Source organism: Lepidochelys olivacea, assembly GCF_965140295.1.
Source record: "Lepidochelys olivacea isolate rLepOli2 genome assembly, chromosome: 5".
NCBI lineage: Eukaryota > Metazoa > Chordata > Testudines > Cheloniidae > Lepidochelys > Lepidochelys olivacea.
Genome location: NC_140415.1, coordinates 60,859,157 through 60,875,356, shown reverse-complemented (window position 1 = coordinate 60,875,356; position 16,200 = coordinate 60,859,157). Strand labels below are relative to the sequence as shown.

Below are 16,200 nucleotides of genomic sequence, written 5' to 3'. Positions count from 1 at the left end.
AATCAGTAAGTGGCTGCTCAGAGTAATCATTCCAAAGAATAGAAGTACTTGTGGCACCTTAGAGAAAACCAATTTATTTGAGCATAAGCTTTCGTGATGCATCCGATGAAGTGAGCTATAGCTCACAAAAGCTTATGCTCAAATAAATTGGTTAGTCTCTAAGGTGCCACAAGTACTCCTTTTCTTTTTGTGAATACAGACTAACACGGCTGCTACTCTGAAACCTGTCATTCCAAAGAATGGAGAAAATGGGATGGTGATTTTTAGTAGCTTTACTTTGTGAAATCAGCACCACAAAGTTATGGAAATTTATAATAGGTTTTGTGGAGCTATGGTACTGAAGTTATGTATTCAACAAAATAATATAAATAAATAAATAGAAATTGTCATCTGGTGGCTTCCAAAGAAGACAGCCTCTCATAGACTGAGTCAACAATAGAGAGACAAGGTGGGTGAGGTAATATCTTGTATTGGACCAACTTCTGTTGGTGAGAGAGAGACAAGCTTTCAAACTTACACAGAGCTCTTAAGAAGAAGAGCTCTGTGTAGGCTCAAAAATTTGTCTCTCACACTAGCAGAAGTTACTCCAATACAAGATATTACCTCACCCACCTTGTCTCACTAATATCCTGCAATCGACACTGCTACAACAACACTGCATATGAGTCAAGAATGTTCTGTTCACATTATTGTTTCACACCCAGTCACAGTTGGAGAGAACATACATTATGTACTTGCAAATTTAGTTTTATTTGTATTTATTTTTACATTTATGAAACATGCTTATTTCCTGGTCTCTTAGCTGAAATGCAGTAATAAAACAATACTTAAAATAACAAATTTACCATTGTTGATGAAGTTTCTACCTCAAAATATATCTCCACCATTCTTCCCAACACAAGAAAATGCCTTTGTAAAAAGATAGGTCTTACATCATGTTCTGATGCTCACCACAGGGAAAGCAAGTTCCAAAGTTGAGTGCCCTCCATTGAGAAATCAAGGGATCCCACAGTTGAAAGCTCTGATTGTAATACTGCTTACTTGAGGGTATTGTATAACATATGCAAAAGGCCTAGTTAAATTTATACAAATAACCCATAAATAATGGTCATAGCCTTTCACCGTATCTTGGTCATTTTATGACATCAGGTAATAAGTAAAAAACATTTTGGAAGTTGGGAATAAATGGGTGATTTACTGGAGCCAAAAGTTCCAAGTTAATACCAGTTTTCACTTCCGATTGTATCGTATTTAGAGACTTCAAAAAGTATTAGCATCCTTTGTCCCCAAAAGAGAATCCTTAATCTTGCAGGAAACAATCTGAGATGTCCTTCCCTCATAATGATTTCCCAATAATGTCAAAGACCATTCTTTTCATCTATGCCAAGTAACTCATTTCCATGGGAAACAGAATTTTAGGCTATTCTAAAGTCAATGTGACAGATTCTAGCCCCCACTGAAGCCTGTATGCTTTGCTCTGATGACACAAAGGGTATGTCTTCACTGCATCTGGACAGGAGCCTTCCAGTCTCGGTTCACAGACTTGAGTTTCTGCTGTAAAAATAGCTTTGTAGAATTGTGGCTGGAGCTCAGGGACTCAAGTGTGATGGGCAATGTCAAAGCAACATTTACACAGCTGTTTTTAGCATGCTAGCACGAGCCCCACAAACGCAAGTCTGTGGACCTGATCTGGGAGGCTTGCTCCAAGATGCAGTGTGGAAATACCCAAAAGGGCCAGAAGGTTTCAACTAAGGATTCCCTGAGCATGGGAGAATCTCTGGCTGGCATAGAGCCAGTGTAACAACACTTCCCAACAGCTCAGGCATAAGAAGTGCATTAGAACAGCCTTCAGACTGCTCCAATTTGTGATGGGGCTTAAATTGGCCCATAGCCAACCTGGGGGTAGGGAACTTGCAAAATGAATTAAAGAGTTGCCTGTGCATCCCCTTTCCCCTCACTCAGCGGTGTTGAGCAGAGGTAAAGTGTACTTGAGAATCTGGGTCACAATGTAAAAGTTTCCTTGCTTCTTGAAGAAGCCCATTCCTATATCTGGAACTAAACAGGTTCAATAGAAATGTGTATAGAGTTTACTCATTGACCAGATGGAAGTGCAGTGTGTCCTTATGTATGTAAATAGAATAGTCATCAATGTTTACATCAATTCCATGGACAGACACTGTCTACAAAATCAATATCCAGATATTCTTCACATTTGGGTGGTGAAGAAAAGAAAGTTACTTACGAGAAACTGTTCTTTCATTGGTAATGACTCCACTACTGCTCTCCAAGAGTTTATACACACACTCTTCCAAGATTAACATCTTATTAGAGCAAGAGGTGTATTTTTTGATGCCTGTCTTCTTGACTTCACCCATTATGCCAGGCAACAAAAGTCCCCCACAGTTTGGACTAACAAGAATTGATTTAAAAATTGTCAAAAACAAGCACTATTAACTTTAACACATTAATATATGTAAGTCTAACTGTTGTAAACTAATGAGGGAAGTAGGGACTGGTTCTGTGACTGCACTGATTGTTGGAAAGAGGGAAATGAAGAAAGAGGAGGCAGGATTTTTTACAGCTTTGAATAGTTATGAAATTTGCATGCCACACAACACCTAATTGCCAGGCTATAAAGCCAGTTTGAGTCTCCAAATGTTCTAACCTGTATCACAAATTGATATTTTCACTAATATACCCAGGTCTTTTCCCTCCTCTGTCATTTCCAACTGATGAGTCCACAGTTTATAGCAAAAAAGTCTTATAGTCTGTAAGTACACAATCTTTCACTTTGGACTATTAAATTTCATCCCATTTGTATTATTCCAGTCCTCAAGGTCATCCAATTCTTCTAGTAGAATATTCGATCCTCCTCTGTATTGATGATGCCTCCCAACATTGTTTCATCAGAACATTTCATTAGGACTCTCCTACCTTTTGTGTCAAGGTCATTAAGTAAAAATAAGATTTGCCTGAAAATCGATCCATGAGGAACTCCACTAGTAACCTCCCTCCTGACCAATAGTTTTCCTTTTAGCACAACCTATAGTTGCTTCCCCATTAACTAGTTCCTTACAATTCCTGTACTAATCCCCAGCTTCTCCAGTTTGACTAATGATTTCCTGTGTGATACCATATCAAATGCTTTACTGAAGTCCAGATAGATTAGATGTACCATATTTAGCTGGTCTTAAAACATTAGTTATCTTACAAAGAAGGATATCAGCTTAGACTGGCATGATCTACTGCTGGCAAACATATGTTGCATTTTATCCCATTTTCCTTCATGTCTTTAGTTATTCTTTTCTTTAAAATGTGTTCTAAAACCTTGCATACTATTGAGGTCAGACTAGCAGGTGCATAGTTGACTGGCTTATTTTTTCCTTCTTTCTTAAATATAGGTACTATATTTTCTATTCTCCAGTCATACCATACCACCTCCAGTTTAACAGAAAAAATGAAAATCTTTGGTATCAGAATTGCAATTTTATGTGACAGTTCTTTCAGTATTCTGGGATGCAGTTTATCCGCTCCCCTGCTACCCCTCCCAATCTGAGTACATTAAATTATTTTTGAGTTTTGCTTCCATCTTGAATGTGGTAATTTCTATATACTCATTCCCATTAACCATCTTGCCTTTTCCCCCATGTTCAACATTAGCATCCTTATTGAAAACTGAGGCAAAGTATTCATTTAGTTTTGCAGTCTTATTATCCATATTATAACTAGATTATCCTTAATTTCTCACCCATCCTCACTGCATAGTGGCTGCCCACTTCTTTTTATTTATATGGCTAAAGAGTTTTTTACTATTTGTTTTAATTTCTGTTGCAAGGTATAACTCAGCTTGACTTTTGGCAATTCTTATTTTATCCCTACACTTTCTGACCTCCAAGGTATAGCTTTCTTTGCTGATCAGTCCCTTTCTTTTTAGGATTTTGCTTATTCCTAATATCCTTTTTGAAGTGGTTATTCATTTAGTAAATGCCGGAGTCCATCCGTACATGCTTCGGATGCAAATTCCAGATAGTTTCTGCACCTTTAACTTAAATAAATTTCAAGCCTCCTGCATGTTTAAGGCCTTGAGATCATCAGTCTAGTTTACTTCACAAAGTGGTTCCCTTAATTTCTCAACATTTGCCCTTTTGAAATTAAACACTTTAGTTACCAACCAGTTTTTTTGACTATCCTTCCATTTAATTTCAATAGAATCAACTCTTGATCATTGAATTCAAAGTTATTTTTACAAATAGAATGTCTATAATGTCTTCGTTACTTATCCAAGCCAAATCTAAAAAAGCATCACCTCTTATTGGTTCATTACTATTTGAAGACGTGTCTGCTGGCATCCAGGAATAACTGGGTCATACCATTATTAGTAATATTTGTTCTCCAGTCTATATCTAGGAAGTTAGTCTTCCATAACGACACAATTTTTGTTAGTATTTATCTCTCTCATAACATTAAAGAGATCTCTGTCCATTTCCAGATTCCACCCTGGGGGGGAGGGATCTAGAGCAGACCCCTAACACTACCTTAATAGAATCTCTTATACAATCTTTCCCCAAAGTGATTTTGAGACAAACTGATTCTGTTTTATCCATGCTAATGTTATCACTTCTTATTTCTTGTGTCTGCCACATCATTGAGGTACAATGCTTCTGATTTCCTTACTGTACCACATCATTGGTGTACAGTGGTACCCCACCACATTTACCTTTATTTTTTTCTCTCTTGAGAAGCACATATTCATCAATACCTCTATTCCGGTCACAACTGCAATTCTACCATATTTCTGTTATCTTTATACCATTTGGTTTTGCATCCTGCACCAGTAATACTAGTTCCAGTATTTTGTTGCCCAGGCTTCTTGCATTAGTGTACAAATATCTCATCTGACTTCAGAATATTTCCTAGACAGATTAAATATAATCCTTTCACTATTCGTATCATCTACCTGACTATTCCTCCCATCAGTATTATTACTCTTTTTGTTTGGGGTCCATACTCCTACCCTCTGGAGTTCCTTTTTCCTGTACTAAATCCTCATTTACATGCAATGCTGCTGTCAGATGCTCTGGGCCTGGCTGGAGCCCAGTGGGGCAGGAAGAAGAAAGTGCGGAGAGGAAGGAGAGATCTGATAATAATCTGGCTGGGCAAAGAGACTAGCTAAATTTATATGTGGAATTTAACCAGACTATTGCTATCAAGGATAGGTGGTACTCATTAACTTGTATTTCTTCTTAAAAGGAATATTTGAAAGAGCTGCTGTCTTGTGGGAATTCTTCTGAAGAGGATGTAATGCCCATTGAACATTCACATTTGACACTGAGGAGCGCACAAGAGCAGCCTGTTTTCAATCCTTTCCAGGTGCACCGCCAATATTGTGCAAATGTGTTTGATCAGGTAAGTGAAAGTTTTTGAAATTTTCAAGTCCTATCAATGAAAATATCACATATTCTGATATAAGGAATGCAGGTCATACCTACACAATGAGGCAGTCCTGGAAAGCAGTGACTCTGAAAATAATTTTCAACATGATTTCTCAACTGTAACGCTGTGGCAAAAAGAGCTAATGTGATCCTTGTCTGTATAAACAACGGAATAGTGAATAGGGTTAGGGAGATTATTTTACTTCCGGATGTGGCATTGCTGAAATCGACACTGGAATAGTGTGTGCAGTTCTGGTGTTCACATTTTTAAAAGGATGTTGAAAAATTGGAAAGGGTGCAAAAAAGAAAGACAAAAATTATTTGAAGGGTGGAAAAAATGCCTTTCAATCTGTTTACCTATTCAAAAAGAAGATCAAGAGTTGACTTGATTACAGCATACACGTAACTTTACAAGGAGAGAATAACAGATACTAAAGGGCTGTTTAATCTAGTGGAGGAAGGCCTAACAACAACCTATGGCTGGAAGATGAAGCCAGACAAATTCAAAATGGAAAAAAAAGGCAAACATTTTTAACAATGGGGGTGATCAACTGTTGAAACAAGCTATCCCAGGAAGTGGTGGATTCTCCATTTCTTGAAGGCTTCAGATCAAGACTGAATATCTTTCTGAAAAATTTTCTTCAGCCAAACACAAGTTATTGTCCTTAATACAGGGGTAACTGGGTGAAATTTAGTAGCCTGTGATATACGGGAGGTCAGACTAGATGATCTAATGGTCACTTCTGGCCTTAAACTCTATGAAACTATGATGACAGTGATGGTAGGTGTTGAAATCATGATAATGAACTAATTGGCATAGGCACAACCTTCATAAAATTGCTTGGGTGCTTGCTGCCTCTAAAGTGCTGACAATTCTAACCCATTTGTATTATGCAAGGGGGTTGTCATTGACACATTTCCGCCCCCCTCCCCCCGTTCTTTTATCTGTATTGTTGCTGTGGTGTGGATCTCATGTACTTGAGGAATTTGTATTCTTTTACCTATAACTACATTACTTCAGTATGAACACAGGAAGCACATTTTTATGGATGATTTTTCATTATCTTGATGCAATGGACTGGGTCTCTCTGTTGAAGACAGTGACAAAGCTTGAAGTGCATATTTGGGAGAAATGATGAAAAAACATCCATAAAATACAGTACCTGATGACAGCCATTGTCAAAAATACGAGACACTATAGTAATGGTTGCATTGGAAATATATAGATAGATACAGATTAAATAGAAAAAAAAGAGAAAAGTATGTATTTCCGATGTTCATATTAGGCTAATCAGGTAAAATGTTAAGGTATCCAATTCCAGAAACTAGTACCTTGCCAGGTCAGCAGGTTTTTTTTGTTTTTTGTTTTTTTTAAATTAGATCTAAGGTAAAATCATCAAAACTCCCTAAGTCTGAGAACGGCACTTAGGGTACAAATCTCAAAAGTCACTTTTAAAATGGGATTTATGTGCCTAGATCACGTAGGCACTTTTGAAAAATTTATTCAGAGACTTTGCCAATCTTCTTAATCCCTTTAGGCACCCCCACAATTTCAAATGGTAATATAAATGCTGATCTTTTAAACTGTTACACTGAAGTACGCACTAAAAACTTCTTCCTCTAGACAACCCTTTATCTTTTTTCAGTACAAATTTGTTTGGTATTTCGGTAAAGATATCACCTCTGCTCTCTTTAGTGATGGCTAAAGACAAGTTTCACTGTATATGCCATTTTCTAAATATTGTTAATAGATATTTAATCCATGTGATGTATTTCAATGAAAGTGTTAATGGTGTGAATGATGGAGATGAATACTAATTTGAGACTCTTGACCCCTGTTGAACTAGTTTTAAGCCTGTGTTGCTCTTTCTTGTTCCACAAGTCCCTTTGTAAATATCCTAAATGAAGAGGACTCAAGGGAGGAATTACTTGTCTTAGACAACTGGGAAAAAAATTAAATAGTGTCCAAATATGGAACGCAGATAATATTTTTATCATGCCTGTTATAGTTCTTGCCTACATTCATTAATAGTGAGTAGAATAAGACCTTCAAATACTGACAACTCAGGGCAGAATTCTTTTGCTATATGACAGAGTTGCAGTGCTCCATTAATCAGCAGGTGACAAGAGATAGTTCATATTGGATTGTGTTGGATTCCAGAAATTTTAGCATAAAATCTGTTTTTCAGAACTTGGAAAACTGTCCAAGCATTTAAATAAAAATAATTAATGGACTATAGACCTTAAAGTATCATGTGTCAAACCTATTAGTCAGTAAATCAACTTGCTTCCTGAAATTAATTTTACTATTAAAGAAGTTACCTTATTTTATTTCCTTAAAAATATACTTTTAACATATGAATATAGGAACTGCCATACTGGAATAGACCGATGGTCAGTCTAGTCCATTATCTGGTCTCTGCCAGTAGCTACTACTAGATTCTTCAGAGGACAGTACAAGAAAACTCATAATGGACAATTATTCTGCCTAAATTTCTTCTTATCCCCATCAGTCAGTGGTTGTCCTCTCTCCTGAAGCATGAGAGTTTATAAAATCTCTGATCTGTTTCTTTATTTTTACCATATATAATTTAAGTATATATATGTTTTCATTACCCACATAAATGATGAATCCTTGTTTGAATCCCACTAAGCCTCTGGCCTTCACAATATCTTTTTGTCAGTGAGCCAATTATGCATTGTGTAAGAGTATTTCCTTCTATCAGTTTTATACTGGTTGCCTTTCAATTCCAAAGACTGTGCCTTAGTTCTTCTATTATGAGAGCATAAATAGGAGTGCCAACTTTGTGTTTATTCAGGATTCTGTGTATTCCATGGCACAGTGGCACTAAATTCAGGAACAAGAGCAGCTGAATTCTGCAGCACTGTTAACTTACTCTGTTCCCGTAAAATCCTCTTCATTAACAATCCCTTCCCTCCCACACAGCCCATTACCACTGGGTTTGGATTAGCCTAAATAAGCCAGGAAGTGGGTGAACCAGAAGAGTATGCTGGCCTGCCTGGAGAGTGTTGCCAGGGATAAGCCTCTTAAGCTGGTTACAGGCTCCCACTTCCTGGCACTCAGCAGAGAGAGGTTTGGAGACAGGTCTCTTGAACAACAAGATAGCCAATATCCATGAAGCTAGGCTACCTAAGGAATATAATGGGGGAAAAATATCATAGAAAATAATCCTTTACAAAAATATTTATTGACAAATTTGTTTTCTATCAGTACTTTTGACTAGGGCCCATATTAAAAATAAATATAAATGAAAAATGTGTCAATTAATATTTTCACTGTGTTCTTCAGGTGAATGGACTCCACACTCCAGCCCCATAAGCCTCCGTTCCCCAATTAATTCTCTCTAGAAAGCAAGAGGTAGCTGCAGGGTGGAAATGATAGGGCAAGGAGACAGAAAACAAAATGTCTGGTACCTGCCTGCAACAATATGGGATTCTCATGCAAAAATGCTGAATTCTGCAGCATCTTCAAAAAAGGATAGATTTTGCAGCAGGTTCTATGGCTGTGGAATCACAAAACACGTAGGGGCCCTATTTTTACCATTCATTATTTTATATACCTATGTCATGTCCCCTCTTTTTTTTGTTTTCTCTAAACAAAGCAGTTCCAAACTTTTCAGTCTCCCTTCATGTACAATTCTTGTTGGTTTTTTTTTTTTAACCTCTTAACATTTTCAACATCGATTTCTGTACCCCTTCTGTTTCTACATTGAGCAGAGGACTACATTGAGCCGCCCACAATGACTGCCAGGTCTTTTTCCTTCGGGGCTACAGTTAAAATAGAACACAGAAATATGTATGAATAGTTCAAATTATTCCTTACAATGTGCATTACTTTACATTTGTCAACACTGAATTTCATCTGCCACCTTGGGTTTTTCCTGGCAGCTTCTCTAGTCTTGAGTAACCCAACTGATTTTGTGTCATTTGTAAGCTTTGCCACTCACTCTCTATTCACCTATTTTACCACATCACTGAACAACAGTGGTTTAGGGCAGACTTTGGAGCCACGCCCTGTTATCTTTTTGCCATTATGAAATTTTATCGTTTGTTTTTACTCTTTGTTTTCTGTGTTATAGCCAGTTTCTAATACAAGACAATACTTTTCTTCTCACCCCACGACTACTTGGTTTCCTTAATATAAGTTCTTGTTATGGATTTTTTCAAAGCCTGTTTAATGGTCTTTTAAACTGCCTTCAAAAAAGTCCATAACAAGAACTAATAAACTAAATCAACAGGTTGTCTCTTATTTGCTATCTTGTTGACATATGCAAAGAATTATGGTAGATTAGAAAGCATGATTTTCCTTTTCTGAAGCCGTGCTACATTGTCCCCATCATATCATGTTCATCAAGAGGCTTAATAATTCTTTTTAATTATAATTTCAGCCAGTTTACCTGGTCCTGAAATAAAGTTCGCTGCTCTGTACACCCCAGGATCAACCATTGCAATTTAATTAAATATTATGTGGATTTGTTATCTTCCAGCCCTTTGGTTTAGTAGCTAATTTGAGAGAGAGCACATAATTACTGTTCACAATTCATCCACTTTATTTTTACATTTCTTCAGAACTCCTGATGTTTACCATCTAGTTGTAGCAACTTGTTACTCTGAATTTTATCACTTTGTCCTGACATCTCAATCTCTAACAGTGCCTCTTTTTTGCTACCTAATAAGAGTAAGGCTCAGGTCATGCAGCTCCTCAATGGATCTGTTGTGAAGGCTGCTTCAAAGAAATCATTTAGCTTATCTCAGGTGATTTTACCTTCCTTCACTACTCCTTTACTTTACAACCAGACTGACCAGTTCTCTCCCAGGCTTCCTCCTTCTATTACATTTACAAAGTTTCTTGGTTGGTTTTTTTTTCTTTCTGTTTGCTCGTCAAATCCCCTCTTTTTAGCCCTTCTAATTTCACTTATCTTCGATGTTCTTTTTCTTATTCTGTGTGTAGAATGAATGACTACTTGAGTTTACAGTTAGAACATTGGAGCACTGTCTTTCCTGTTTCCATCCCCTCCCTCTTTAACTCTCTTTCCTCCCTCTTCATTAACTCCTTCCATCTCTCATCTCATTCTTGATAGACTTTTTCCTCCTCATTCATTCTTAATCAGACATTCACTTCCACCATCCACTTTCTTCCCCATTTACTCACTTATTCTCTTTTACTTTCCCTGCCCCTCTCTCCCGCTCTTCCTTTCTCTATCCTTCCCTCTCCCTGACTTTTATTGTGTGTGAGTGCATGAAGGAAGGATGGAGGGGGGTAAAAGAAAAGCGGAGAGACAGTGAGGGAACTAAAGCATCTAGGTTGAAGAGAACCCTGGAGTATATTCAACTGTCTCCAGTAGCACCAGAGGTTCTGCGGGACTAGGGAACCCTGAAAATCTTGTTGGAAACTCTCCTTGCTTCAGTTTATGTTACATTACTTCCTATTGGCTTCATTTGGGCTGGATTTCCATTTTCTACAGGAGACTTGTTTGGCTTAAATAATCTCTTGAACCTTGCCATTTAGCCATATATATTAATATACATATATATGGGTATTTACCTTCCCTCTTCTTTTTCTGTTTAGGGGTTTACATAATTCCTGTTACTATTTATTATTGTATGGGAAAGTAGCCTACATTCAGAGTCATAAGGATTTTAATTTCCCCATTTTTGACTGGCTTCCTCATCTTTTTTTTTTTTTTTGAACTCCTAGCCAAATTTACTTTCACCATACTAATTTTGGGAGCGATCCCTCCCGCAAGTATATTGAACTTAATTGTATTATGGTCACTATTCCTTATTGGCTGAACTATAGTTTATAATGTTAATGTTATACAGCTACAAGTATTGCTTTGTAAGCATGATATTCTTGTATGACATCATTTGTCTGCATACAGTTATTGTAGGGTAGATTTTATTAATTAAATAAGCAACAGGGTATTTACCTGAGTTCATAATGTTTATATTTATAGGTATTTATAATAACCATCTGGTGTTGCCTTACACAACAATAGACAAGTAAAATATCTTGCACTAATTAAGATACAGCATGAATTCCAGCTACACCAAGTTCTTTCTCTTGATAAACTTTTTGCTGACAGTAGAAAATGTAAATTGCTACAATACATAAAAAGTTGCCAATTATTTTGCTTTTCAAATAGAGTCAAGCTCTCAGAGAAAGTGACTGGGCAAAATGCCATTAACAGTTGGAAGAATAACGACTCAAAAAATTGATTTATCTTTTTATAAATAATGGCTACATCCCCAAATGGATTTATAAATTAATTGCTGTCTTATTGGAATAAAAACCTTCTTCTATGGACATGATTGATGTCATCTGTCTAAGTCCTTGTTCTAGACCCCCCTCCTTCTTAGTTAGTCTATCACAGCTGGAGCTTTAATTTACTGATCATGTTAACTCTGATTAATAACTAACAATAGCTTCTTCCCATACCTCAACAGTCAGCCATTACTGAATGGAACTGGGATTGGTCAATCTTGCTGCCAAGTTATTTGGGACTGAATCAGATGACCTTCAGGGCACTGCTGGCACACAGGTAATATGATTCTTATATAGAATGTCTGTACTTTCCAATTTTTGGTCTTACTTTATAATGGACTATACATTAAAGTTAATTTTGACACCAATTGTAAAATAATTGGGAAATATATTTTTAAACTACAGAATTTTAAAATGTCAATTGTTTGAAAGGATAGTTTTTCTGTATTTGGAATGCGATGAGAAAGTCTAGTGATAAATGTATAATTTACAATTTATAATTTTTATCTCAAGAGGTAAAAGCTTGTGTTTTTTGTGATTAAGATTCCAGAATTTGTTTGCCTTTGTCCACAAGCAGTACTTTACACAGTAATAAGAGCAAATTTTTGCTTTTCCAAATCCATAATACTCATATAAATTTCAGCTGTGTAGCACAGAACTCAGGGGGAATGCTTGTTAAAATAAGCGATGAAGGCCTAAATTCAGTGATGTCATGGCAAACAATAGCTATAGCACAGAAACATTAATTTAAATTGTTTAAAAATAATGCAACACAAATTTTACTTAACGATACTAACAGTTCCTCTTTAAAATGACATTTTTGTCTTTTAAAATTGCAGTGCTTAATGAACAGCAAGGATATTTAATGCAAAACAAATGATATTCTTACAGCTCACAGACTGTTGATAGGTATGCATGTAAAATACTGTACGTCCTTTGCAGGTAGTATTTGTATGCTGTATTTGTGTCTTACCATATCAGATATAACAAAAATAGTAATTTTGTCCTTGGTATAGGACAAATTTAAGTATGCATGGTAAATCATCTTACTTATATATTTAAGGTATTTCTAAGGTGCCTATGACCTCTATTTGTATGAAAGGAAGCTGATATCTTTGGAGCAATGAATGCTCCTTCCTAATATGTATAGGGTTTCTCCTGTAATGTACTAATTTTGTATGTGTGAAGTTACCCTTTATTTACTAGCCTATGGACAGGATAAAGGGTCCTGCTACTACTGACATCCAGTGAGATATTCTTTAGCTGAAATGATGGTCATCCGTGACTTTTGGAGGTGAGGGGACCAGAGTTCTAGACCAGGCTCTGCAGAAACTGTGATTTGTTCAGTAATTGTTGTCTGCAACATATTGATTTGTTACATGTTGGTAGTTGATGGATGTGAAAGCTCTGAAACTTGAAAAGATTATTTTATTGAGATGTGCCAGATGCTATGGGCAAAGGGATTGTTCATAAACGTGTGCATCTATAAATGTTATATGTATATTTGTGAGCTAGGGATAGTATACTCATTCCATCAGGGAGAGTTACTGAGCTTCCACAGGGAACTAAAATCAGTGGGAGACAATTAATGCAAATCCTGGCACAGGTAAGCAACTCCAAAGAAGTACCACCCATTGGGCGGAAATGTGTATATTGGTACAGACTGGGTTCAAGAGACCCAGCAGACAAATAACAGGATTTTGATATAAAGGAAGCTGAACTGATTTAGAGACCCTCACTTTGATCCAATATTTTCAAAACATTAATTTTTTAGTTAAACCAAAATTAATTGACAAAGATGTTATAATAGCAAAGAATGCACACTATGTCATTCCCTACTTACTGCTTACAACTGCCCTCAGTTAAAATGAAGGAATTTGTATTTTCTTTCTAAAACAAATACAAATTACTCAGTGTGTCTATAAACAAAAGGTATGACTCCAACCCACAACAGGAACTTAAGCTCTGAGGCTGGCTCTTATACTGCCCTGTTTGCTGATGTCATCAGCATGAGCCAAAGGCAGTGGAGAAGGGTTGGTGTGACGTACAGATGGAAGCTGCTCTCTCAGGCCACAACAACTCCCCTGTTGACTTGTAATTTGTGTGATGAGTATAAAGAGGAGTACCTGGTTTACCTTCTCTACACTACCTATTATTTTATATACCTCTGTCATGTCATCTATTGTTTGTCTCCTTTTTAAATTGAATTGTCATAATCTTGATCGTTTCTCCTATTTTGGAAGTCTCTCCATTAATTGTCCTTCTTTGGATTCATTCAGTTTTTGTTGTATCCTTATCGAGATGAGGTGAACAAAACTGAGCACATTATTTAAAATGAGGCCATACCATCAATTTATAAAACAGCCCCTATAATATTTTCAGCATTATTTTCTATCAGTTTATTTAACATGTTCTAACATCTTTCTCCCCTTATTGGCTGCTGCTGTACAATGAGGATACATGTTTTCATCAAGCTGTCCACAGTGTGTCTAGTTCTAGTTCCCTTTTTAAGCTTAAATGCTGTCTATTTGACACTATGTTTACTAAGTACGCTCTGCTGATTCTCCTACAGTAGAAAAACTAAGCAAAAAGTGCTTATGGGACTCATTTACCAGGGAAATGCCTCCCCAACCTAGTTACTGACTGAGTGAGATTGGGACAAGTTTTGTCCCTGAGCCTGCAAGTAGTAGGCACATTAATTATTTGGCAGTTAGAGGAGGGTAAAAGGCTTCCAGTATAAAAGGGGCATGAATCTTCGCAAACTACTCAGTGCTGGCTCCACCTATGTGTTTGAATCCTGCCTCTCCTAGTCCTGTAAATCCTGAAATAAAAGTATATTTAGAAAATGTTTAAAAGAAATATCTTGGTTAGTGCTTTACATTAACTCAAGGTCATATAATGTAAAAGGTCATAGAGACCAACCTACTAAAGTAAGAAGGGCAGAGATCTGTGTTTAACCCATTAACAGATCAGACCTTCCAGAAACTTTGACCTAGTTTTCTTAACAATAGGGGGGAAAGGTGGTTAAACAGCAGTTCTTTCCATGGCTGATTTCAGATGCAATGTGTATATTTTTACATAGTTCTAGCTGTGAGAGTAGTTGAAATGGGAGGTAAAATATGGTTTTCAGTTACATTTGAAGTGTTATGTTTGAATAAGTATTCTCATTAATGATTTACAATATTAAACTAATTTATAATACATGTCTATGATTTTCACATGCATAAGAAAAATCCTACATGTCCACTGCCTTTTTTTTTTTTTGCCTTTCACATGACATAAATATGCAACACTTTTTTATATGCTCTTAGAGGTTTGCTTTTCCAAAAGTGAATCCCCTGGCTTTACTACACAAAATATATATTCAAACTAGAAGAACTACAGCCTTTAATCATAATTTAATATTGATATATTTCTCAACTTGTGAACAATTACAAATTTCATACAGCAAAAATATCTACTGCTATATTGCTAAGCGATTAGGTATGTTGATTTATAATGTATAAATCCACTGTCTTTTTGAACACTTGCCTGTATATCCTGTACATTTGCACACATAGTGATATAGAATTGTTGGACTGGAAGGGACCTCAAGAGGTCATCTAGTCCAGTCCCCTACGCTAATTCCAGGACTATGTATTATCTAGACCATCCCTGACAGGTATTTGTCCAACCTGCTCTTAAAAATCTCCAATGATGGAGATTCCACAACCTCCCTAGGCAATTTATTCCAGTGCTAAACCACTCTGACAGGAAGTTTTCCTAATGTCCAACCAAAACTGCCCTTGATGCAATTTAAGCCCATTGCTTCTTGTCCTATCCTCAGTGGTTAAGAAGAACATTTTTTCTCCCTCCTCCCTGTAACCACCTTTTATGTACTTGAGAACATGGCCCCATTGAAAGGATTTGCTTTTTTAAAGCACTCATAAAAAGTAATCTCCATTCAGATTTTGTTTGACCAGTAGCTAGCCAGCAGGCAGCAACCACAGAAGGTCTCATGTTAGTATGATCTATCGTGCTACTCAGATGAATTTGGAGGGGAGTCAACAACCTGACCATGCTTAACAAAACAAGATGGTCATGAGAAAAGCAGGACTCATGACGGGAAGTAACTGTCACAGGAGGACATTGGATGTTTCACCGTGCTCAGTTCCACCTCTCATATGTGAGTTCAGACCTCTCTATATAGGTATCTTCAACTGCTTGGTAGGCTTCTTGAAAGTAGAGCAGAGGTGCGTGTGTGTGTGTTTACGTAGTAAGTCAAAGGGGCTCATTATATCCTGTGGCAAATAATATAGTTGCAGTGGTATCTGCTGCAAAACCTGCACAAACTCTGGTCCAGTTAGGATACCAGAATGAGCCATAGCCAAATCAAGATTGAATGTTACCTAATAAGACATGTCAGTGGCTTATCACACAGTGACACTGTCCTATGGGTACCTAGGGCCTATACCAGATAGTGTACTGCTATGCTGGGGTCAG

General features: G+C 36.8%; 1 protein-coding gene across 12 annotated transcripts in view; it reads left to right on the top strand.

The window, feature by feature from the left end:
- Positions 1-16,200, top strand: part of KIAA0825 — a 417,931-nt gene that overhangs the window by 226,618 nt on the left and 175,113 nt on the right. For all 12 annotated transcript variants that reach the window (XM_084628509.1, XM_084628508.1, XM_084628507.1 and 9 more), the window contains 2 exons: positions 5,251-5,406; positions 11,901-11,995. In XM_084628509.1, coding sequence (XP_084484635.1) covers positions 5,251-5,406; positions 11,901-11,995 — 251 coding nt within the window. The remainder of the gene's footprint in view (positions 1-5,250; positions 5,407-11,900; positions 11,996-16,200) is intronic.